The sequence below is a fragment of the Columba livia genome, chromosome 4 (genome assembly GCF_036013475.1).
Source record: "Columba livia isolate bColLiv1 breed racing homer chromosome 4, bColLiv1.pat.W.v2, whole genome shotgun sequence".
NCBI classification, from domain to species: domain Eukaryota; kingdom Metazoa; phylum Chordata; class Aves; order Columbiformes; family Columbidae; genus Columba; species Columba livia.
This window is the reverse complement of record NC_088605.1, coordinates 24,322,320-24,347,461: the sequence shown is the minus strand read 5'-3', so window position 1 is coordinate 24,347,461 and position 25,142 is coordinate 24,322,320. Positions and strand designations below refer to the sequence as shown.

At 42.8% G+C, this 25,142-nt stretch overlaps 1 protein-coding gene and 1 long non-coding RNA gene across 3 annotated transcripts in view; one reads left to right on the top strand and one right to left on the bottom strand.

Annotated features, from left to right (window-relative positions):
* KLF3 (KLF transcription factor 3) overlaps window positions 1–24,173 on the bottom strand; it is a 28,335-nt gene extending 4,162 nt beyond the window's left edge. Inside the window, exons 1-7 of one of the 2 annotated variants that reach the window (XM_065062641.1) lie at window positions 23,974–24,170; window positions 19,875–19,914; window positions 17,075–17,149; window positions 13,310–13,406; window positions 6,135–6,630; window positions 5,601–5,751; window positions 968–1,128 (exon numbers count right to left, since the gene is read on the bottom strand). In XM_065062641.1, the coding sequence (XP_064918713.1) occupies window positions 968–1,128; window positions 5,601–5,751; window positions 6,135–6,630; window positions 13,310–13,366 (865 nt within the window). In that variant the 5' untranslated portion in view covers window positions 13,367–13,406; window positions 17,075–17,149; window positions 19,875–19,914; window positions 23,974–24,170. Of the gene's footprint in view, window positions 1–967; window positions 1,129–5,600; window positions 5,752–6,134; window positions 6,631–13,309; window positions 13,407–17,074; window positions 17,150–19,874; window positions 19,915–23,973 lie in introns of both variants that reach the window. The other variant, XM_065062642.1, reaches the window with a different exon arrangement.
* Window positions 1,412–7,348, top strand: LOC110357905 (uncharacterized). Its single transcript, XR_002411889.2, has 3 exons — window positions 1,412–1,786; window positions 4,879–5,073; window positions 6,909–7,348. It is a non-coding gene; the product is annotated as an uncharacterized LOC110357905 (long non-coding RNA).
* Window positions 24,174–25,142: the final 969 nt, after the last annotated feature.

Sequence of the window (25,142 nt, the reverse complement as noted above, 5' to 3'; positions counted from 1 at the left end):
ATAAAAAAATTGTTTCCTGCCACCACTTATTTTTTTCATCTCTCTGTTCCTCCCTCTGCCATATTAGCACTTGTTTTTTCTCATCAAGTCCCAAAGCGTGAAGGTTTACACAATTGTTTAAATATTTTCAAAACCAGAACCTCATATTCTAGATTAGTTGAAGGAAAGGGCTGGTGCTACCATTCAGCACATCAGGCAGGAATATTGTGACCTCTTTACATTGTTGTAGCATAAATAATCTGCACCACTGTCACAAAAGGCTCAACTTACAATCTCTCTCAATCCTTACTTTCTAATATGTGATCCTACTTAACACCACTGTGTTGCCCAACAGGCAAAGGGCTGGCTTGATGTAACACAGCCACGAACTGGGCTCCATTTTACTTAAAATTGTCCCATATCTATTTATAAAAACCTTGGATGTACATATATTCATTTAGCATGCCAAGATGAACACTTCTGTGGCGAACAGAGATGGGGATATGTTTATTGGAACACTCAGAAAAGAGCACCATCGGAACAGCGGTGAGCACGTACACCTGAAGCAGATATGTGTTTGTATTTGGCACACCGCCTGGACTTCTGCAAATGGGCTACTCCCATGGAAGTCTCAGTCAAATTTAACAGTGATGTAAGAGATGAGGTAGTGCAATTTGAACTGATTTGGTGTTTACAGGGTGTGTGGAATGAGTAATCTGCAAGCAACTGGACAGAAAATGAGCAAAGAGCCAGTGAATGTAAAGCACAGCAGCACACGCCATGATCCTGCTTTGGCTTACAGGCTCTTGTTGTGCATTTTTCCTGCTACATCCTCTCTTTTGCTCAGCCTGTAATCGCATTCAGAACAATGCCAGATCTAACTTCTGTCATTTTGTTATTTACACCTGTGGCCATTAGCACAAACTAAAAGCTTAGCCTAGTATTTTACCATAGACTTGATGAAAGAAAAGCACAGCAATGCTCAAACCTGTGTGGGTTCTCCTGTGAGCTTTCAGATGGGAGCTTTTAGTGTAGACTTTGTTGCAGCCTTCATAATCACATCGATGTATTCTGCGTTTTCTTTGCGTGTCTGGAGATTCCACAGGTAAAGGTCTCTTTCCTGGCTGAACTATAACTGAAGGGTGATTCCTGCAAAGTCAAATTGAATGTTAAAAACGAAAAACATCTAGCACAGCAAACCTCAGCTAATACGATTCATGACAGAGCCCTTTATTCACTACCACTCTGTCTCTTGGCAGAAAGAACAACATTACATGCATGTCGAAAAATTCAAGAGGGGTTAGCAGATTTCATGTATTCTAGCAGTAATATTTTTAAATGTTGACTCACTCTGTGGCATGATGTAGCCATTTTTACTAGTCCCTAGCTTTTTTTAAACTTACAAAGGAAAAACCTCCTTCAAATTCCTGTTTTTCAGTCAAATCCGTATTTCTCAAACTCTGAGTTCATAGTGAAATTTTCTTGTAATTGTTCACCATTTTTCTTCTTCCTTCAAACGCAACTAGTTCGCTTGTAATTGGAAACAGCTATTCCATATTATTACAGAAATTGTATCTTTAGGGTTTTGAAGCAGAACTCAATCTTTATTGTTCCAGCCACTCCTTTAGAGAGTAATTAAGAGTTTCCTGTTTGGTGCTGGCAGGAGGGTGCGGCCTCCCTATACCGCTGACGTCAATTCCTAAAAGCAGCGCCCAGCCTGCGTGGCACACCCACAGGATGTCTGAAGTTGTCCCTCCACCTTCATAAACATCATTTTTTGCTTTTGAAGCCCACAGGTACAGCGCAGGTAAGACATATACTATCTACATATGGACTCCTGTAACAAACAAACCCATAAACATTGATGCGTGTGGAAACACATTGAGCATCTTAAACGGTGTCATTGACTGGATATTCAGGTTTGAACAACACCCCTACTCTAGTACTGGGGACAACCTTGATTCCTTCTTCCACGTCAATGTTAGATAAGGAAATAGGTATGTTCATCAAAAATTAAGTGGCAACCTCATAAAGTTGCATTTTTCAAGCCATTAGCAAATCAGTATCCGTGCTTTTAACAGATTTTTTAGGTTTTTACTGAAAGTTAGAATATAATGTGCAGTAATGAGCATTCCTTCTTGCAAAACCAGCTCCTTCATGTGACAGAAATCAGCTTTCTAGAACTCCCATCTTTTCTCAGTTACTGTATTTCACATTTCCAATCGAATAACACTTTGTAACACTAGGTTATATTAGTTACTTAAACCAAGTTCCTTTAGCGTCTGATTTTCAGAAACACCAAATACCTACTTCCTCAGCAAAATAAAGGGCATGTGCCAAAGACAGAAAATCTTGTCCACGGTTTAACAAGAAAAAAAGATTTTCTTTTACTCTCCACAGCAGCAGGATGGGAATTACTGATGTGGGAAAAAGTTTAATTCTATTATTAATTCCTTTATTAGTTACAAGCTTGACACTGGGAGCCAAATTCTCTCTCTTGGGCGTTTCTGTGATTGTTGAGTGATGTACTCTTCAAGTACACATTAAATCTAGCTAAAAATATTGCAATGGCAGGAAACCCCAGATGGTGATGTTAGACACAGATGTACATACTCTTAAATGAGGCAGGCTTTTAGCTTCCAAAGAAATGCTTCTCTAAAGCAATGCTCAGTTTTGAAGCTGTGGAACACTGGTCTTTTTGGACCAGCTCTGGCTTAGGGCAGCAAGCAAACCTGGTTAAATCTCTATGTGTGGGGGCTAGTCCTGGACATGGTGTCATCTGGAGAAAAGGGATACTGGCTGTACACCGTTTGCAATGGTTTTCAATCTTAGAGTGTGTAAAAACAGCACTGAGAATTTGTCTCTGTCTCCTTTTCCCTTTAGACGAAAGGAGGCAGGCAAGACTACAGAATGTTATCAATAATCAGACAGGGTGTGGCAGTTTTAAAAAATGGTTAAGGCGGTATCAAAAATCAGAGGTAAATATTAAGTAAGTGCCAATAACGAAAGCACAGCCCTAAATCTTTCATTCCCTCTTACACAACCAGATACAAGTTAATGTAAGTCTAACCATTTAAGAGTCATTCTTCAATAGATAAGAGTATCTTCCAAAGATCATGTTACAATTTCAACAGCTTTTTCTCTTTCTTTACCAACAGAGCACACTATGTTGATAGCATGAGTTAGACTTGGACACACTCACAAGAAAATACAACGTTAATGAGGCTCCTTATATTTGGTTAGAGACCATCGCCTCAAGTTTGACTTCAGAAATAACTGCATAGCTGCATCAATTATCAAACATACTAGACAGTCCAGCAATTCCTACAAAAATGCCACTAATATTATATATAAAACGTGTATGCCAAAAACTAACACTAAAGCAATATCAGTCACTTAAAAGTAAGACTGAAGTTTTCACACATCACAGAATGTCCTGAGTTGGAAGGGACCCACAAGGATCATCTAGTCCATCTCCTATGGCCCTTTAATGTAGCTTATGTGTCTGAATAGTGCACTTTAGGCAGTTGGAAGCTATGAAAAATGATTAAAAAATCATTGCCTAACTATAGCTCATAATGCAGAGAGAGGCTGATGAAGCTGTGAGACAACAGGAAATTTTATAAAGGTTTAGCTCTCCCATCTTTAGCTTCTGTGATTTGTCCATGTATTTTTTTAAATGAGAACAAGAGAAAAACTACCTTTTACACACTTCTTGTTGTGCATACAGCAGAATGTGAATTTGAAAGGGCTGGCTTTAGGAACGAGCAAGACCCGCAGCTCTACAGGACAGCTAGGAAGCCATTTAAGCCATTACAATGTGAGAACAGGGTCTCCATAACCATCATGCTCTGCATGAGCAAGTGGAAGAGATGCTTTGGAAACATGGACTATTCGAACCTTTTTTGTAACAATGCTACCTATACGTTATACCAAATTTTATATCCTTTGCTCAGAGGATGCGTTTCCTGTGGAAACCGGACTCATTGGGAGATAACTAATGCAAATCACTAATGCAGGTGACAAGTCTGCAGAAGTCTCAGCCCTGGAGGAAGGGTGTGGTATTAGGCAGGAACAGCACTTACTGGTTTGCCCTTGTTGAAGAGGCCTAACAAAGAACAAAAGTAAACCGAGCCATTTGATAATCCTGACCTAGCAGGACTTAATTCCAAGTACATCCAGACCTGACTCCCTTGTGTGGCAGGTCCATTATGGAAGATAAGTAAGCACCTAGTAAACGTGGATGTTTACTATTTTACTGTATGTTTATTACAATAAAGCATATAAGGTTCTTTTTAAATAAACAGCACAGAGATTACAAAATCTAGCTAGTTAACTGCAAGGAGCCTGCAGTCTAGAAGCTGTATCTGAGCTGGTCAGAGATTTGAGAAGGGGCAGGGGTGCCCAGAAGGAGGTTGTGCAGAATGCAGGCAGCCCTGGCGCCTTCTGAGTGGGACAGGGTCTTGGGCAGGAGGTGGCGGCTGCCTTCTGGGGGAATGGCACAAGAGTGCCGGGCCCGTGCTTTCTGAATCACCCTGCGCTCACAGGCTGCTGTTGGGAGTCTGGCTTGGAGCCTCTTCCCCACTCTAGGAGGTGAGGTCTTGTACAACCAGCCTGAGAGCGATGGTGAGCAGGAAGAAAGGGCAGAAATTGATTTGGAGGTCATATTCTGTGAGTTCAGCTCAGTTAAACTCAGTTTCAGCTCCGGGCAGAGCCATGCCAGCAGCCTGCGTGCCTGCCCAGAGCACTGCCTGCTGAAGGATGAGCCGAGCTCTGGGCCATTCCATGATTTTGGCAAGCTGATAGAATCTTCCCTCGGAAAATGGGAAATATAAGGGATACTTCCTGAGAAATTTCTAATATTTCCAATTTAAAAGTTTCTGCCTGACTTCTTTCTAGCCCTTGCTCTGCTTTCTGCAAACAAGACTGTTTTAAACCAAACTAGATCTGTGATCCAGTTCACGCAGTGGCCCCAGTAACAGTTGTACCAGCACAATGAGTTCAGACTGGAGTGGAAACAAATGGCTGGGAGGAGAGTGAGCTTCAGGAACTACTTGAGCTGCCAAAAAGCCACCCACGGAACAATGGCCTCAGGTAAACATGGATTTCACCGGATATATACAGAACTTGTAGGCATGAGGGGGTTCTTTCCACCAAGTAGCCACAATTTTTTAAAAGACAAAGAGGTCCTCCAAGAGAAGAAAGTCAGAAGAATCTTTTTAAAGAAAGACATTTTAGGTAACATAAATACAGAGATCAGTACGAAATGTCTTTACAGTATCTTTCCAGTCTGTTGCTGGTTTTACATAAACTGGTATCACCAACTTTACTTTAAGTAAATTGTAGGACTAGGGTAGCATTACTTTAGAAATGCATTATACAAATGGCAGATCTATGTGGTTGCGATGTACAAATATGTATCAACTCCTGTGCTGCTAAAGAGGGACAAAAAAGTTGAAATCACATTCCACAGCGGCAGTGGGGGGAAGATGATGTTTTTCTGTATTTTACCATGTTCTATAGCACTGCAACACTCCCTCCTGCCCCTCAAAATTGGTAACTGCTGCAATGAACTGCGTTTCATTCTTCTGCTGATCTTGGGACTACTGTTAGCTACTTACTCCTGCAACATGACTTGCTGGGGAGACAATGAGGTCATCATTGGAGGTGACATTTGTTCAGGATAGAAGTCAGTCTTCGATGGTTCACTTCCTGGCTCTACTTTGATTGTTTTCTTCAGTGCAGGCTTCTCATAAGACTCAATGACAGGCACTGGATGGGGAGGGTAGGAGGGAAGGCAATACATTAAAAAATATGGCAAGTTACAGAAATAAAAAGTATATGTAAAAATCTACAGTTAAAACAATAGAAAATACCCAGCTCTATATTCAGTGCAACAATTTACGCTAAAATATAAAATCTTCCAGTTCTAGTCTATCTCCTGACAAAATATGATTCAAAACAGTTTCAATCATTTTCATCAGTCCACCATATTTTTACAAATATTTACACAGTAAATTCTATGCCTGCATATTTTAGAAGAACAGGAATTATGTTCCATTTCATAAAGTGCTAAAACCAAACAAAAAGGTGTTTGGATATACAGTTATGTTCCCAGGATGAGGTGGCATGAAAAAGAAACTCACAACACCAACCTGGCATGCTACTGGGAGTTTCCATCTCATCTGCAAGAACTGTGGACACCATGATGGGCTGCTGGAGATGGGGGGCATACATGAACGGAACGGGCTGGACCACAACAGGCTGTATGACTGGGAGTATTCCAGGGCTTCTCAGTCCGTGGCGTGAAAGAGCAGCAGCCATGACGGGTGGGATGGTTATTGGCATGGAGAGCGGCTGCACTCCTGGGGGTGACGGCGTGAACTTACTGAGAGGTGAGCTGGGTGAGGACAGAGTCAATCCAGGTGAAGTTCTCCTGTGCACAGTCTGAAATTTTAGGGGGGAAGGAGAACTTCCAGTTGAAGGTGGTGAGCTCCGTTTGTTCACCGTAAGGTCTACTGGCTCCATCTGGATTCCATTTGATAGTCCTTCGGGGTTTGAGTAGAATTTATTGTGCAACATACTTGGTGTAGAATAAATGACGCTGTATTTGTTTGGTTTCATTTGGTCCATGTAATTGGACGGGTATGACTGTCAGGAGTGGAAAAAAATAAAGAAAATCAAATAATGCATCAATACACACACAATTACTACTGAAAAAGAAAGGCAGCTAATAAAACTGATGCAAAACGAAAACGTTTCAAGAAAGCACTTTAATAAACTTCTAAATAAAAGTTAATTAAATAAAGTCTAAGATTTCACACAAAGGAAGTTATTCAAGTACTGATTCCCTAACTGTTTCAGAAGCAATGTAAAACAGATGATGAAAACAAATCCTCAAGGCTTATTCAACTCTTTTTCTCCTTCAGAAACTGCTTTTCATATACTAAGCTGCACATTACTTAATTGACCTGGGAGATACATGGTGCTATGCCCACCACATAACTATACACTGAGAAACATGAATTCAAGCAAGAGTGGAGTTAAACTGTTCTTAGAAGTGCAAGTAATGGGTCCAAATCAACTGATTAAATAACTGGAAAACAATCATCACTAAAGCAAGAAATTATGCATCTGAACCATACAAGCAATGAAAAATGCACAGCTGAACTACATAAGCAATGGGTGAGAAACTCAAGAGTGCAAAAGGTAAGTCCTAAACCTGACCTTGACCTGTGTGACAATCTCACATTTTAGTGGAAAAACTTTTTGTAAACCAAATATTAACACTCATTACAGAGTATAGTATCATTAAACAACTATCCAGATCAATTTTGCATTTAAAAAGTGTTGATAACTGAGGTTGTTTACCAACGGATAACTTAGAACTGGAAAGCGATGTGATGTTCTCACATAGCAGATAGCTATATAAAATGTAATCCACATTGTTTTTTAGCCCTTAGATGTTGTAAAGTTTTTGAAATAAAATGCTGTCCTTGGATTCTAGGTAAGTAAAGCTTCATGTACGGGCTAAGCAGTTTCACACTAATATTCAAAAACTGCTGAATTCTTTGGCACCGAAAAGACTTTGAGGAGTGCGATTGAAAAAATGTTCAAAATGGTAAAAGTGAAACAGATCAGAAGTATAAAGCTACTGTATTTTTATACAATCACTTCCATGAGATTTCAATTATTTTTTTTTTCCTGGGATGAAAGCTTCTAGCAATACATCTTCCTGGTTTTTCTTACCTCTGTCTTCCCTGTGAGGGGCAATAGCTTGACTGTAAATGTCAATGTTAACTAAAAGTATTTTCGCAAAATGACACAAATCTATTTTTCTTCTTTTCAGTTACTGTCTGAAACAATGAGTTTAGAAAATATTGAATTTTCCTGCTACATTCACAGCACTGTGATAAAACAACAAAGCTGAGTCATCTGTTCCATAAAATACTTGAATAAAGCAGCATGCACGATGATGATTAATCTTCAAACAGTAACTATTACATTAACACCTCTGAAACTTTATTCTCTTTATCACTATTCTTACAAATTCCATGTATGACAACATCCATCTTTGGTGCTAATTGGTTCCTCAGAATTCTATCAAAATGCCATTATTGCAAGCAGTGCTGGCTAAAACAAATTGTATAGATTTGCCACCACTGGTGAAACAAGCCATGAAATTCTTAGCATTCTAAGTGATGAATATTGATAGAGTTTAATATTTAACAGTGCTTAATATCTACTCAATCTGATTAAGTTATAGGCACAGGCAAAAATTCAAAACCTAAACACACAAGAGGTATTAAGTACTTCTGTTAAACTTGCTGTTACTGGTTGACAGTACCAAGTTTACTCAGCTTTGACCAACTGTAAATGTTCCCCCACTCAGCACTGGCACATTTACAGCGCTGTGGGTTCGCCAGGGACGATCGCAAGGTCACACCTACCAACATTTCTTCTGTTGCAAGAATACCAGAAAGGAAAAAGTCAATGCAATTTGAATCTTATGGAATGTTTTCAATCAATGAGTCTATTAAGAACGAAGCATCTCCAGGCTGTAACCTTTCTACATAAAGAGTTATCCTCTTTCAACTCTTCAAGTAACACCAGGTGTGTGTGTTTCAAAAATACCAAACGATTAAGACGTTGTGCAGAGAACTGTAAGCTAGGAACATTAAGTAAAATACATTTAGACAAGCAAGAAACACTTCCCAAGAATTAGGAAGAAAACAATGATGTTTTTAAGAAGTGATTATTTTGGGAACTTGGTATTTTAACCCATATATCTCGCACTATTTTGCATAGGTTTTCGTTGTTGTAATTAAGCTGGCACAAATTTAATGTCATCTATTTTTTCTGGCAGTTTTGGGAAGCTCAGTAATTTTTCCAAACTTTTCTTCCTTCTGCGATTTTCATTCCTGTGCTTCTACTTGAACTGCAGATAAAGTTGTGACAGAAAAATGTGGTGTGACAAATTATCTATGCTGGGAAGAAAAAGGGTGAAAAAGTTGAGAAAGGATGCTACAACAACGAAAATGAGAGTACCTGCTGTCAATCGGACACTATTTGGTGGAAAACTGTTTTGTTTCACTGCCAATTAAGTGTGGTTCAAACCCTGTTTGTCTGGAGCAGGTCGCACTCAGATCCATCTCCTGGTTCTGAAGTTAAAGTGCTGTCTCTTTTGGCAAAGCAGAGTTTCAGTTTCTAGCTCCCTGGGACACAGCAACGGCCACTGGGTTGACATGAACCACTACTTTCAAATGTGGGAAGTCCCTTTCCCTTCCCTTGCCAGGGAAGCAGACGGGACCCCTTGGGCGATGCGGGATGGGAGGGTATGGAAGACTGCACAGTCTTGCTCTGTAAACAGGGAACATCAACAATAGCAAACAACAAAAAAGCCCAACTACCTCTTTGGTTGTCCCAATGTCACCAACTGCGGGAATCAAGACAATCCTTCATAGCCTTGCAAGAGCAACCTTTTCTCACCTGTTCTAAAACTTATGGGAAGTATTCAGATGGAACAATGGAAAATTATGTTTGTTGAAAATATTTAAGTTGATATATCTTCCTTGGATTTCGACTGTGGGAATTAACTGTGTATGTGGGAGTTTGGTCTGACTTGGATTAAAAAAAACCCAACAAACTCCCAGCTTCCTATAAATTCTGCTTCCCTAAACATCCCTGTGCAGAATAATATGCCAGTACAGTAGATCACTATAAAGATGCAGGATTGTATTTCAACATATTTTCCTTTGCAGTTTCCATCTAGCCATTTTTTGTGTTTTATATTATTTTCCCTCTTTGAGCCTTACAAAGCAATTAATTTACCTTTCCTTGCTGTTTGTCCATAATAAAACCCAGAGCACTGAAGCTACAAAGAAACTGGAAAATAAATCAAAGGAACTTCTAATATTTTTGAGTCATATCCATGTGGCTCACACAATTAAATCAATACATCCAAAAGGAGAAAGAATCACCAAGCTTTTCCTCTTGACAATCTACCAAGAATAAAGACTGGACAAATATGTCACAAGCACACGCACCACCACCACTCATCAGACTGCTGCTTCCACAAGAAAACATTATTAAGCGCTAATCTGATATAATTTGGTAAATTCTGTTACACTGTCACAGCAAAACACCTTCTTTGTTGTCCAGGTGAACAGATTTCAAAGCAATTCACCAAGTCTTTTATAAACTATATGACCCTGTGAATTTAACTTAAAAATGTAGCCAGCCTCTTGGAAAAACAGAAAAAGGTGAAGAACCCACTTACCTACTTAGACTATTTGTCAAATCAGTATCATGTACGAGGACAAATAGCATTTAATCCGAACAGTAGCTAATACATGATTCTCACCACGTGAAATCTGTATTCTAGTACACCACCTACGACCTCAACCCCTCATGTAGCACATAGCTGTCTTTAAAAACAGGTGAAACAAGGAGTTTTGGGACTGAAGAAAGGACGGAGAAAGACTGTTTATTTAAATTCAAAGAATGATGATAACACATAAAAAGGCAACTTATTTCACTAAAGGGTAATTGGTATTTGTCCAAATGGTTAGAAAGTTCTCACAGCAAATATTTAGGTAGGACTCAGATACACTTTGTCACTAGTTCATTAAGAGGTATCACAAAATGTGTTCAATAATTTAATTCAATAAATAGCATGAGCTGTTGGTACAGTGATGAAATCCTGTGGGTGCGAGCTTCAGTCATCTGAGAAGTATAGTTAATCCCTTCAGCCACACACCCTGAAATACAGTGGTGTCAAAACCATAATTTGTTTCCTTCTCCCACTCCAGCTAATGGGATTTTTCAAACATAGACTTTGTACCTACAAACAGTGTACGTTCGGGTAAAATAATGAAAAATTCCTAAGGGGATCCATTTAGTTTGGCCTCTAATTATACTGTTGCAATGGCAGACACAATACAAATAAATACTGATTTACAAATCCTGAGTTATGTGAGCCCATGGTGAACTGAATGCTACGCTCAGCACCTCCAGAACATCACACTAACAGGTTCTCTTTCCTTTGCCTTCTCAGAAGGTCAAGAAAACCAACACACTCAATGCCTGCTCTCCTTTCGTATGTTCTCTCCATACTCCGATTCCTCCTTTCAGAGGTGTCTCCAGGGCAGTTTCTGCTGGGGAGCTGAGGTGGCTCCAAGGAAGACCCAAGACCAAGACGTGCTGGAGAAGTCAGGACCTTGAGGGCTTGGGGCTGCACAGCCTGTGTGTGAACAGAATCAGAAACACACACGCTCCTCAGCCCAAGGGAAACCAGAGCAATCTCCACGAGGGGAACCTCACTCAAAAAAATGTTGTTTTCTCTGGACTTTCTGCTTTTCTTTTCCTGCCTTTTTTTCTTTTCATTATGCAATAAAGAAAAGGAAAGCATACAGATTTGGTGAAATGCTCTGAATAGTCTCTAGCAGGTGGTCAGAGTGATGACAATGAGGTATAGAACATCCAAGATGACTCCAGAGATCCAATGCATGGATGGTTCCACATCTCTGCAAGGAGCATGTGGTGTAGAACAAACAACACTTGGAACTTCAGTTTGGAAAAGCACTTGGCTCAGAAATGCCCCCTTGTTCTTCCCATTGCAGTTTTTGCAGAGCACACAGCTCTCTGGGGTGGATCTGCATCTCATGTGCATAATTCCCAGCCGCTGCAGAACCTTCTTTGGGAGGTGAAGGTAAATGTGTACAAAAAGACAAAAAGAGCTCGCAGTGCTTCTGTAGTGATTTTCTGGTTTTTGTGTAAAGACGCTTCTATTGTAAAGGTGACCCATTTTCCACCTTTGATGGACACCGTTAGATATCTTTAGATAAGTGTAGCTGATAACCACTAATAAGGTTATGCAGTAATTGTCATTGAAGTGACAGAGAGACTGGCCAATACTAAGGTTGTTTCTTAACCCCAATATTGGAATTTTTCATACTTACACTCTCAGTCATAGACCAGTCATTTTTCCACCATTGCTTTCAAGTAAATAAACCCAATGAAACTCCAACTGTAGCTTTAAAATGCATATGAACTCTCAAAGACTGTTAATAGCACTGAAGAAATGAGACTGCTTACAGATGCATTTACATTATGACAATTATCCTAATTTTAAATAAAACAGGAAGCACACTTTTCACTGAAAGATGCCATTCAGAGCATGAGTTTAATGCACTCTAATTTAGGCACACTGACTTCACCATTTTAATTGATCAGCCTTTCTGGGGGTGTGGTTTCATGTTACACTTAATATGATTTTATTGCAGGCTACTGCTGAAAGGGGAGGTCCCACTCCCTTGTCCTCGCCCCTTCCCTTGCTCTTGCACTGAACAGCTGCACAGTATGAGTCATATTAGCTTTCTGACCCAACCAAAAAATAAGGGTATTTTTTGTGGGTTAGCAATTCTGACTTTTCAATGAGCTGATCCAAAGGATCCCAGTCATTCTGTGGCCACACAACTGCTTCACGTCATACAAAGAAGACACAGCACTGGAAAGCAGAGAGGAATAGCCTGAACCTTCTATTTCTTCAGCAGGCTGCAGCTGAACAGGTGAAGTATATGTGAAACTGCTTCCTAAGGCCATATTACCCTGGCAGCCTAAACCATCACAATTCCTATTGTCCCCCTTCCAGCTACATGCTTGTCCTGCTTTGGCTTATCAGACTCTTCTCTGAGATGACCCTGTACACCAAGGTGACAGAAAATTTACCAAATAGAAAAGAAAAAGCTCCCTTTCCCCTTTTTTCCCCATTCCTCCTTCACCGTCCTGGCTCTCATCTATTCACACAGTAAGATAATGCGCCCAGCTTGCCCAGCAAAAAGCCATTGCTTTTTTTGTCGGGATTAATTTTCTGCTGCTCAGAGCATAAAGTTAACCCCACGCACGTGTTGCCAAAACCAAGAGACAACAGAAAAGGGGACAGTGAGAAGCTGTTCAATTAGCTCAAAGGTGTAACATCCCAAGCACAGGCTCCTGCCACTTCACTGTGAAGTCTGGCAACTTCATTTCAACTCAACTCCATCAGGAGTGTGGGCTGCAGAGATCGTATTTGCAGTGCAGTGTCTGAGGAGTACTTGGATGTCCTCTCTGCTCTGGGGGTGGGAGCACCCGCAGAGGTAATGGGGCAGGTCATTAGAGGCAATAAATTAATAAACTACAGAAAGGGTTTTCCTAGAATGTGAATTTGATTGCTCTAAGAGGAAAATATAGCTTCACAGCCTTTCTTAAGCTAGTCCAATTTAAAGGTGGAATTTAAAGGTAAAAAAACTGCAGGGTCATCACTAAGGCTAATATATTTTAAAAGTCTTACCACTGAAACAGGCTCCATGACTTCTTGCTTGATAGGGACTGGGTCAAACATTAGCATCTTCTTTATTCACCTGTTCTGATGCCTCCGTTGTCCTGGCCTGCAGGGGAAAGACACAATGTGAGAAAGCTGCAGGAATCCCCCATCAACTTTCTGAATCGTAGAGGACATGCTATTTCATCAGATTATTGTGAATATTTATCCATTTCTAGCACAGCTTCTTAAACATTTGACTGGGCTTTGTTTAAATATTTCAGTTATTTTAAGTTTATTATTTCCCAATTGCTAGTGAAACAAAGGGACATCTGCTCACTTTAATGAAAGTTAATTTGAATATTTATTGTGCATGTCAGGATACCACGATCACAGAATTGCCACTTCCATTAGCTGTCAGTGCGTAAACACATCACCCTTTAGACTAGGCATTTCTCATCGGCATTTTACTCCAGAATAATCTTATTTATATTATACAAGTGAACTGATTCTGGGGAGGTCATCTCTTTTCTAGGAGTCCTGATAGAAAAGTAGAAACTTTCAAGTATAGTGACATTGAAATCAATGCAAAAGAAAGACTAAAATCCAAGACTACTTTGGAGAGGTATATTCAACACGTTGCCATGTCCCAACATAAAAAATACCTCAGTTACTTCCCTGAGTTAATAGATTTACTGACAATTCAACAACAATTTGTTTTAACTGTGCAAAAAAAAAACCACTTCAAAAATCTGGCTGTGTGCCATACAGATTCAGTTGTTTTACTCTACAGAGAGTTCAACCTCATTTGTCCAGTCCTAGCTTATCTAAAAAGCACGTTGTGACCATGCACTGTACGGTTCACAGCCCTGCCTGGCAGTGGTATGACCTCCTATAGAGATGTGAGGACAAAAAAATTACATAAATGCAGTTTTGGCCAGTAGATGGCACTGGAAATAAACGAATCCAGCCAGAAACGTGGCCCAGCAACTGCACCCTGTGGAAGTAGGGCAAAGGCTCAACAACAGATTTGTAGTTGTGGCCAGAACATTCTCCCAGAAATTTAAATGAAAACTTTAAGACATACCTGCTCAAAGAAAGACAATTCTAATAAGCATACACTAGTGAACGCTAATGAACCATCGCGCATGTTTACAGACAAAAACTTGTTAAGAGCTTCCAGAAATAGGTAGTGTGATTTGTTACTAGTCTATCATTAATTATTCAAGTATATTAATAAAGATTTATGGAAATACATTACAACAGTGTACATTTTGAATAATGACATGTAAACAAGTATGAGGTGAAGTATCTTCATAATAATTCTTACAAAAGTCAAAGGCCTGACAAAACCAAATCGCAAAAAAAAAATTAAACAGAGCAGCTCAATGTAATTTCCAGTTTAAACTTGACATGTAGCTTTATTTTAGAAGCTGTTGTGTAAGATCATACTATTTCCTAAAAGTTGCGATAATTTTGTAAATACTTTAAGCATGTTTGTGAGAAGGTTTTAATTATACTATTTTTCTTTGAATGGTTCTCTTTGGCAGGTTTTTACCATTTCACATAGCTAAAACTAATGTTTCAGAAGACTATCTTCCGAGAAATATATCTAGATATCTATGCATTAAATATATATGTATATAGATGTATATATATGTATCTATGCATCTCACACATGTTCCTACACATATCCATGCATTGTGAAAAAAGAAAAAAAACTTATGCTTTTAGACATAAAAAATGTTTACAGTAAAATGTAGCCTCTCAGACCTCACATATAAGAACTTGGAAATACTTTCTTTTAGGTTTCCAGAAACTTTCAATTTTAGTTTGTAAGTGCACAGATAAAGTGACACATCAATTTGTACTTTAGTGAAGAAAGAGAGAGGAGAAAGGAGAGAGCAGAGAAGAGAGAGGAGAAGAGAGGTTTGTCCTAAGTAAGCAGTCATGCTCCCAGGTTATTCTTTTTGTCATTTTTATTGTTTTAAAATTGGATTTTCTTTGGTTTAAGAGTTACTTTGGTTTAAGACTCCTTTTCACTTTTTGCTCCAAGAAAGTGTGTCAAAGACATTTAATACACATTTCACGTCATGCTACACATTTGAGTGTTTCTTGTTAATTTGTATCCTGTGCTGAATAAAAGTGAAAAGTAATTCTCAGTCTTTCTCAGGTGCAGTCATCTAAGAACAGCAGGGGCAAACATTGCTTTTATTGCTGCATCATAGCAGAGAAATTGAGCTCTTCTTCATCATGTTAGTCTTAAGTGGTACGTTCCTTTTCCCCATTTGATAATGAATGAAAACCATTTTTCAAGAATTAATACATAACTCTTGGTCCTGTCCGTCCAGATCAGAGGGTCAAATACTTATTTGGTGGAAACTAACAGAGTTGCTAGAGAGTCAATATAACCAGCTTTGGGTCTGGTATAAAAATTTAGCTCAGTAGGAGACTTTCCTGAGGCTGCAAATAAACTCACAAAACAACTATTTTTGTATTTAAAAACAATGCTCCAAATTGATTGCTTGCACCACATTCACAAGCAAATACATGCATGTACAGTCAAACAAATAAAGCATGCTACTGCTACTAAAAAGTCAGTAGTTTTTCCTAATCTGTTTGTAAAATCATGCCTACTAACTCAAAAAAACCCAATCTCTCTCTCCTAAACATTTGAGAAGGGGGTGATAGGGAAGGTAAACAGTCTTATCTGTTTCTATTACAAAGGAATGAAAAAACAGTTGGGTTCTACTTTATACATGGATTTCATAATGTACTCGTCTGAAAGCCCACAAATTGTTTAGTAAATACAACTAATTTCTGGAAAATCAAAATACTGTCTTATTCCTGAAGTGCCCTGGAAAAAACAGTGAGGAGATAATATATTCATATCAAGCATATTAAAAAAGGGCCTTTGTCTTTCACATTACTAGATAAACTATTTTGCATTAAAGGTTTTTTTTCATGTGAGTTGAAAGACTTTAGAATGCATGTAATCTGAAACTAAATAATTAACTACAATCCAGTAGGCAAACATTCCACCCTCTCTCTTTTTTTTTTTCTCTCCCTCTCTTTTTCTGCTAACAAGCCACCCAGTTTTACTTTCTTGCCTCCTCCCATCCACTCCACCCTGTGGATCTCTGCCAAGTCAGTCCAACTTGTCCAAACAGGACACGGCTTTTGATAAGATTTTGCTCACACCCTGTACTTCAGAAAGACAAATGAAGCAATTGGTATTTGTATGCAAATAAGGACAGGTGCAAGGTAAAGTCCAGGCAAAGTCCCTCAGTGTTTTCCTATCTGAAGTCCAGTGAAGACAGCAAGCCAGAAAAAGCACAAACTCTGCCCTTATGATCCAATATGCAGTGAGGTATCCCTTCCAGAAGGAAGCTCATCATCAGTAGCGCTCATCGCCTTGTTAGGATTGAAGACTTCTTGATATTAACTTCCTGACAGGTATGGCTTACTGTTTCAGAGACATAATTAAGAGTAAATGAAAGCCTAAGGTACTTAACATGTATTCTGACAATAAGGGCTTGTACAGATTATTTATCCTGGATGAAACAGGCAAAGCGGTTAAAGAATGCACCCAGGCTACACATCTGCACTGCAGAGCAGCTGGAGAAGAGCAACTGCATTGCAGCTACTCCCAGCAGCTCTGTGCACCCACCTTCAGAGCCCACCAACTCCGCAGACTTGGTAGGAAAGGCTGGGGTGCAGGGCCAGTTGTGACTGTGCACATCCAACAGCTACAACGCCTCCCTCTAACATGAAGCCTTTGCTCCCTTTAAATACCTGGAAGAGCAGTCAGTGACCTGCCTCTTGGTGCGGACACGGGGGTGGTGAGCATCAATTCTGTCTCTCTTCACCCTGCATGAAAGCGTGCACAGAGTTTGCTTTCCCGGTCTTTGTGCCTGGGGGAAGCAAGAAATGCTGCCCCGTGGTACAGTGAGGCTTTGTCTAGAAGCTTCAACGTATGACTGTTATTGTTGGTGTAATTACAGAATAATATATAAGCACTGCACGAGCACTCTCTGCAAAGACACTGCAGCTCTTGCAGCACTGTTGGTATCATCTAGGAGCCAACATCAGCCATGTGGCCAAAGCTCTTCACTCCAAGCCCTTTGGGACTTGGGCGCTTGCTCTAAAACTCTAACTTCTCTGAGCCTCCAGTCAAGCTTCCCCTGATACTAAGGAGAAGTGATAATATCAAAAGACTCTCTACTGATGAAATTCAAAAGGTGGGGAGGTTATCTGAACCTGGGTGAGAAGTCTTCTTGAAAGAGTCTGACAAAGAAAACTCAGTTTCTGAGAGCAGAATTCCCTGGAAAAAAGTACGAAAAGCTGTTTTCCAGGGCTAGTAACAAGATGCATCTGCACTTAACTACACCAGTTGCTCATCGAGACCTGAGTCAGCAAAAAAAGAAGAGTGTTTCTAAATGTCTATTAACTTTAATGGGAAGTCAGCAAACGCTTCACTGCACTGGGCCCCAAAATAGCAGCAGGCAAAGAAACTCCAGCCCAGCAGTGAGACTGGGTCAGAGCCAGCAGGAGCAGGGGAAGGAGCAGCAGCCCAGACACTGTGCTGGGGGAAGGGACCAGAGCAGCCGGCCAGTGAAAAACAGAGCGGGGGGAATCATGAAGAACTACTACCGCAAGATGTTCCACTGATTGGCAGCCTTCTGTGTCTGTTTATTCAATGGGTTCGCACTGAGAAATGGTAATAATGGTTGAAAAAGCTAGGATATCATGCAAAAAGAAATGGTACCTGGGCAAAAAAAAAATTCTGCTTCAAGTTTTACTTGATAGGCATGAAAAAAAGAATATTTCTATAGGATTCTGCTATTTAGTATTTTAAACTATTTTTGCCTTTCATTCACTTGCAATCCTTCCTCCTTTCATAACTGCAAGCAGGCTGAAAAACGCAGGTTTTTTTGCACAACTTGTGCATCCTAACTTTACCAATGTCACTCTGTTTGACCTAGAACTGCTCTGACGAAATCATTTATCAGCTGTGTAGCAGACCAATCAGTATTTCCATTAAATTTATGATAATACTGTTGCAGGCTCTTTGAAGCCGCGTGCCTGGAAATGGCTTTCTTGTATGCAAAAAAATTTGGGCAAAAAAGTTATTGCAGTACTCATTAAAAAACCATCTCCTTTACCAAGGAAAAACGGAGCCCATGTAAACCCTGTTCAACCTTCCGTTCTACATTCACTGAACCTAAGGGAGGAAGAAAGAAAAGCTCTTGAGGCACCTCCATTAGACAATATTCTCCCTTATCAGTGCAGGCTGCTGTCTGGTTTCCTGTCTCAAGCTACTTCTTAGAAGGAGAAACAGTCTAGTAAGGATAAAAGATCAGACTTTTGAAAACAAGTGAAGTATATGGAATAGTATGATAATCTTTCCCTTCCAAGCTGAACTTTGGTTTTTTGTTGTGTTTTTCTTAAGAGGTTAATTTTTAAGAAAATTAGAAAGGAGAAATAGAAATCCTGTATTTTTATTGTGAGGGAAGAATGACAGATAATACTGTTCTCTTACATAAAGGGTTCTGCTCTTTCATGTAACATATGAAACAGAGATTCCACATTTTTGATAGTATGGGGAAGAAGAAAAAAAATCTTATCCTAAAGGAAGGAACTGTACATTTATGAATAATAGCCTAAAATATTCATTTGAATGAGGATTTAAATACAGGGCAAATGTCAATGAACTTCTATGTACCTACAGAAGTGGGAAAAAAAGGCAAAAACCCACAAAACCCAAAAACAACAGGGAGAAGAGCTGGACAATGTAGTGGGTACTGATGAGACAGTGATCACAGTAGCTCAGACTCCTTAGCAGTGGAAAGTCTGTTGTGCCTTCATGGATCAAGTTAGTTTGTTGGTAACACACACTGACTGCATGACACGCAGACCATGCGTAGTTTTCTTTTTTCCATCCTGACTTAGTTTACTATTAAAAACCTGTTAAGAGCTTTATCTTTCCATTTGGCTGATCTACATTTACACTTCCTTCCCATGGGAGATATCAACTCTGGTTACAAAACCCTCAAAGGAAGCGTCAGCATCAAGTGGATGCTTAACAGGGAAGGGTTAAATCTCTCCTAAAACCAGCTCTGCCAAACTTCATATTCTGGATTGGAAGCAACCAGCCTTAGAATGAAAACACAAAGCTTCAATGCTGACAGCATAAAAGAACTCTAAAAGACCTCCTGTTAGCGGCGTGAATTAATATTAAAAAGTTGGTTTACAAAACTATTATAATTTTAATCTCAGTCCTTGATTTTTTAGAACTTCTGGCTACAAAAAGGTGTCAACCACAAAATTTACTGTATTTATTACACACCATTTTCCAATATTAAATGCAGTTATTTGCAGAACTTTTCCCCTGCCATGGGAAAAAAAAAAAAAAAAAGATTAAAAAAAAAAGATTAAAAAATATGTCTGAAATCCTGTGCAAATTAACAGCACCAGAATTAAAATATTGAATCGGGTTCTAATGGATAAACTAATCCATGGTATTCTAAAATTAACAGAAAAACAACTAAGTAAAAACAACCAAGAGTAACAAATTAATCAATAAACAACTTACCAAAAACTGTGTGGTCAAATACTTCTTCTTATCTGGATTTCTGAACAGACAAAACACAAGTTGACATAAGGATGTGCACATAATTGAGTAACAAATATTTTTCACATACCATTAAGCTTTGAAAGAGGAAGTTTAAGCATGTATTTCAGGTACTTCATAAAAGACACTTGCAATGATCACAAACAGCTAACTTTGAGCATCCAGAAGTGCAAGAGCAGGAACTAAAATATTACTTAAAAAATGAGTGAAATAAAAAAGGGGTAAAATGAAAGGGGGAAAGTACTTCTGTGTGTACAGAAACAATGCATATTCTGGCCCATAAGTGACAGAGAAGAATAAACACTTCATCTTGCATTTTCATCCAGGGCCTGATTCAATGCCCATTGAAGTTAATGCAAGTCTCTTTATTTCAATGAGCTTTGGCTTGGGTCCTTTAGCTCTTCTCCTGTCAGATCCAAAGCAACAGAAAGATTTATGTTCTCTTTCTGAATTTCCTCATGATGCTTCTCTACGTCTGCCTGCAACAGGGTGGGGGGACAAGTATACAATCAGCAGTAAAAAAATGTTCTTTTTATGCCTTCAAAAATACAAAATGTGGGACAGCCCTATCTATTTACTCCACAGAAAGGTTAGCCAGCAATGCCTCATTCTCTGTATTACATCTGGGACACAGTGAATCTTCTGGTTTGTACAAGGAGTAAAGATCTATTCCTTTTGAGATCTGGATATACAAAGCACTTATGGTGGGCCTTTCAGGTTGGGTAAGGGCAGAGGCCAAAACCCTCCCACAAGTATGAGCCTACACATGTGGATTCTCTTCTTGCTTACACACTTCACACCAGTGTAACTCTGTGACTTTAATGGAGCTATTCCAGATCGGCTGATGAGCAAGCGAGAGCAGAAAACTGGCTCACAACTTTCTGCAGACTCCAACACAAGTTTTCAGCGAAGGGAACGAAGCTCTCCAGTTCACCCCCATAACTACATTGGAGTTGAGGGTGTGCGTTAAAGCTTAACTTGGAAACCTCATGATGACATAACGCAGGCATCTTAAGCAATCGTGAGTGTGTAGAGACATGATAACTCATTGGGTGGGGATTGGGAGTTGAGGGGCAGTGACAAGGGGCCTGGACAAGGCTACCGATCTGCCAGAAAACAGCCTGAAACAGGAAAGAGCACCACATATGCCACTTGGAATGTGTGACGCAAACCCCAGCCTTGAAACAAAGAACAGGAAACAGCTCTGCTGGCTGTGCTGGGGAGAAAGCACAGAGAAACATTTAGGCGGCCCTCCCTGACCCTATATTCATGAGCAGCTGGAGTCTTTTAAAACAACAACAGTGGGTGGAGGTGTTTGTTCATTGGGTGTGAATAAAAACACTGTCCTTATGCAGGGGACCTGCCCTATTTACAAACAGGCTCCCTTAACATAGGGAACAAGATTTTTAGACACCACAGGTCACGACGATTAGCTGAATCCTTCCCTAGGACCAGTTGGTTTATTACTGTATTTACAGAATGCCGGTAGCTAAATAGAGCTACAGCTTCGTGCCATCAAACAGGCAGCGCCCAGCCTGACAGCGAGCACCTTCTTCTTCATGGACAGAGCCGCGGGGTCAGGGCACTGCAGGAACGGCTTGTGAGGCCAGGGATGCCCCTGGACAGTGTTCAGTACTGCTCAACAGCTGAGGACCAACAGCACCCAGTGCACCCAAGAATGTTTTTCTAAGCCACCACACACTCGACCTTCTACATCCCTCTTCCACACTTCAGACTTCACTCAGACTTCATCTCAGGACCCAATTTCCCCTAGATATACTACTTTTATTTTTGAAGCACCCAAATATACAGCTGAATAAATGAAATAAGGTGACAATGTGAGGCAGAAGAGAGGCACATTTTGTCTAGATGCCATGCAGTAAAATAACTTCAACATTCATTTTCCTTCAAAGACGTTGTTCTTATCTTGCATACTTTGCATCGGTTATTTATATATCATGGGTGGGACGTCTAGTATTATCCGATGTGAGAACGTGTTGCAGCAAATTATGTGGATGAGTACCACAGTAGCACTGATAATTGCTGTGGGGTTTCATGGCTGGAGTTTAACAAGGCACATGAGGTGACAACCAGCTAGTACAGCATCTGCACAGCAATGTGTGGGTGTGGGTTTTATGCCAATAGTTCCTCATTTTCTTCATACTGAATATCTGGAAATATAAGTAATTTGGTGGTTGTATAACTCCCATCTCTATTAGCTCTGAGCCTTCGACTAATCTCACTCAAATTTACATCATTATTTATCTGGAGACTTCTGGCTAAACAGGTGTTGTCCAGGTCAAATCCTCACAGTACCTAAGGGCTCCCTTGCAGCTCTGCTTCTTAGAGGAAATTTTGTTTAGTTTCTCAAGGAATGGAGAGACCATTTAGTACTTTTTTTTCCCCTCCCTGCCCTTATCCCCAGTCTCTTTGCTGCTCTGTAACAGGGTGTGCAGGGGAAAAAAAAGAAGTATTTGCCTGTAAGAAAGGCCACTCAAGTCAGCTTCAGGTTTTTGTATGTTGGTATTAGACAAAATATTCTTCAAAAACAAGAGGAAAGTTAGTTTGAAATAAATCTCTCCTGGGTCAGGCAGGATTATCAAATCCAGATGTAATTCCTCTCACACAAGGAAGCAGCTCCTCATGTGATTATCAAGCCAGTGCATCTTAAAAAGTGTTCTATAGAAAAGTCACTAGTGAGCAGCTGTGTAATCCTTTGTTTTCAATACAGGTAATAAATATTTATGGCTGTTAGTTTAAATAAAGTCAAGTCTTCAGAGCTCTCCTATCAGCCACTCAAATTCAGCTTTTCCCAATAATAAAACCTTCAGAGTTCAGCTCCACAAATAGTGACACTTCCTGAATTTTCAAAGGCGAGGAAGCAAATAAAACACAGCAGACAGTGCAGGTACGGTATTCAAGTCACCAGGGGAGTACACAAAAAAACCCCAACTTTAATGTATTTTTTTCCTGTAACATTTGAGCTACGCTAAAATATGTCATTATCATAAACCTCCGGTTAGGTGCTGTGAGCTCCCAGTGTGGGCTTCTGTTTCTGAACCCTCCTTTTCCAGGGTTCCCCTAGCTATGCCAGGCACTCACCTGACAAAGGTCCAAAGCAAATAATTCCTATTCCCATTTCGGCTTTAAAATAAAAGGTATCCAGAAAAGGGAAGCTAATTACAGTCGTTATTTCTAACTCCAGACTTGCTGCGGTGCTGTCCTAGGCACTATGAGTTTTAACTTTGCCTACATCATGCGTAAAGGTTATCTGACAATACGAGGGTTCATTTTTGAGAGCCGGTCTCGGCCGTGACTTCACCGGGAGTCGGGCTGGGGACGCGGCGCTGCCGATCAGCCTGGCGCTACTGCCGGGGCTCCGCCAGCGCCTGCCCCGCATCTCCCCAGCGCCCTCGGAACCGGGGGAACCCGCGATCCTGTGCACCTCTCTTTGGTCAGGCGCGATATCCCGCGCGGTCTCCGATGACACCGCGGGCTGTAACCGAGGCCGAGCTCGTCACGGCCCGGCGGAAGGCTGGGGGCTGCGGCCCCACTCGGCGGGAGGGCGGCCCTGGGGGGCGGACGGCCCGCAGGCCCTCCCGCCAGAGGCAGCCGGGCGGGAGGCCCCAGGCCCCCCCTCCAGGGAGCGCCGCCGGCGCGGGAGGGCGCCGCCAGGGAGGCTGCCCCGACCCCGAGCGGCGCCGCCGGCCACACAGGTGCGCTGCCCGCCCGGGCGGGCGCCGCGGACAGCGGCAGCTTCCCCTGCTCCCGCCGCCTCCCCGCGCCGGCGGCCACGCAGGAAGTTTCCCAGGCGCCGCGGACAGAGCCCTGCTGTGAGCCCCCGCGTGCCCCGAGTCCTGCTTCCCCCTGCCCGCAGCTGCTGCCCGATGGAGACCCCGTCCCGCCGCGGCTCCCGATCCCCGGGTTGCTGGCGGCTTCCCAGCCCCTGCCGCCCCGGGCTCCGCGCCGCTCGCAGCGCCTGGAAACTTTCCTCCTCCGGCACCTCCATCCCGCAGCCGGCCCAGCCCGTCCCGCCCCCCCCCCCCGCCCTTACACTTACTCTCGGCTGGCGATGCGGAGAGCGCCGGGGCCTCCGTCGGCACCCGCAGTGCCGGGGTCGCGCTAGGTGGCGGGGGCTGGGGGGCGCTCCGGCGGCACCGAGGCGCGAAGCCGGCGTGTCCCGCGTCCCCGCGGCTGAGGCGCCTTCGCGGTGGCTCCGGGTGTGTGTGCGAGGAGGAGCTGCCCGCCCGCCGCCCAGCCTCCCGCCCTCCGCCCGCTCGCCTTCCCCCCAGGCTCCTGGCACCGGGCCGCGCTGTCACATGACGCCGGCGCCGCTCGCCCTGCCAGGCTCCCCGGGCCGGCGGGGTGAGTGGCGGTGGGAGGGTCACGGCGGGGAGCGCGGCCGGGCGGTTCCCCGCCCGCGGGGTGGAGGCTCCACCGAGGGGCCGGGGCGAGTCACCGCGCACAAACAGGCGGGCACGCACTGACTCCGCGCCGCCCGCCCTGCCTCCCGGGGGCAGACAGACTCGCACAGACACTAATTATCCCCAGCAGCCCGAGGATGGGAGGGGAGCGGGGCTGCCACCGCCCCGCGGACAAACCTGCCCGTCCAGCTCCTCCTCCCCGCCCGTGTGTCAGGCAGAGGCGTGCGCCTGGCACCCCGTGCCGCAGCGCACCCTTTCCCCTCCCTCCCTCCGCGCCCACCCCAGCCGACCTGCGGCGGCGGCAGCAAAACAACAGCAACACCCAGTGCCCGGGGGGAAGGAAGGGAGGTGCTCGCTCTAGGGCGCTGCCACCGAGCTGGCTTCGCCGGCGGGGGCTGGGAAAGGGAGCGGGGCGGTGCGGAGCCGGGCGGCGGTTCTCCCGGCCCTGCCGCCGCGGGGTTGCCCGTGCCGCGCCCCGTCGCGCCGCGCTGGGGAGGTGGCGAGGCCGGGCTGCGGCCGGGCGAGGCAGGGCTGGCCGCGATGCGGGCCGGTGGCCGGAGCGCGGCGGGCTGGGGCAGAGGTATTGGCCCGCCTCCGCCTCGGCTTGGCGGCTCGCCCGCCCCGGCCGCCGGGACTGCCGGCTGCCTGGGGCCCGTGCCGGGGTGGGTTTTATGGCTGCGATCAGCCCGTCGTGCCGGGTGCGCTCCCTCCGGGGAGAGGCTCCGTGCGGGAGAGAAAGCGACAGATGGGGAGAGCCGCTGTCAGCTCCCCTCTGCTCGGACTCCCCTCGGCGGAGGCGGTGGCC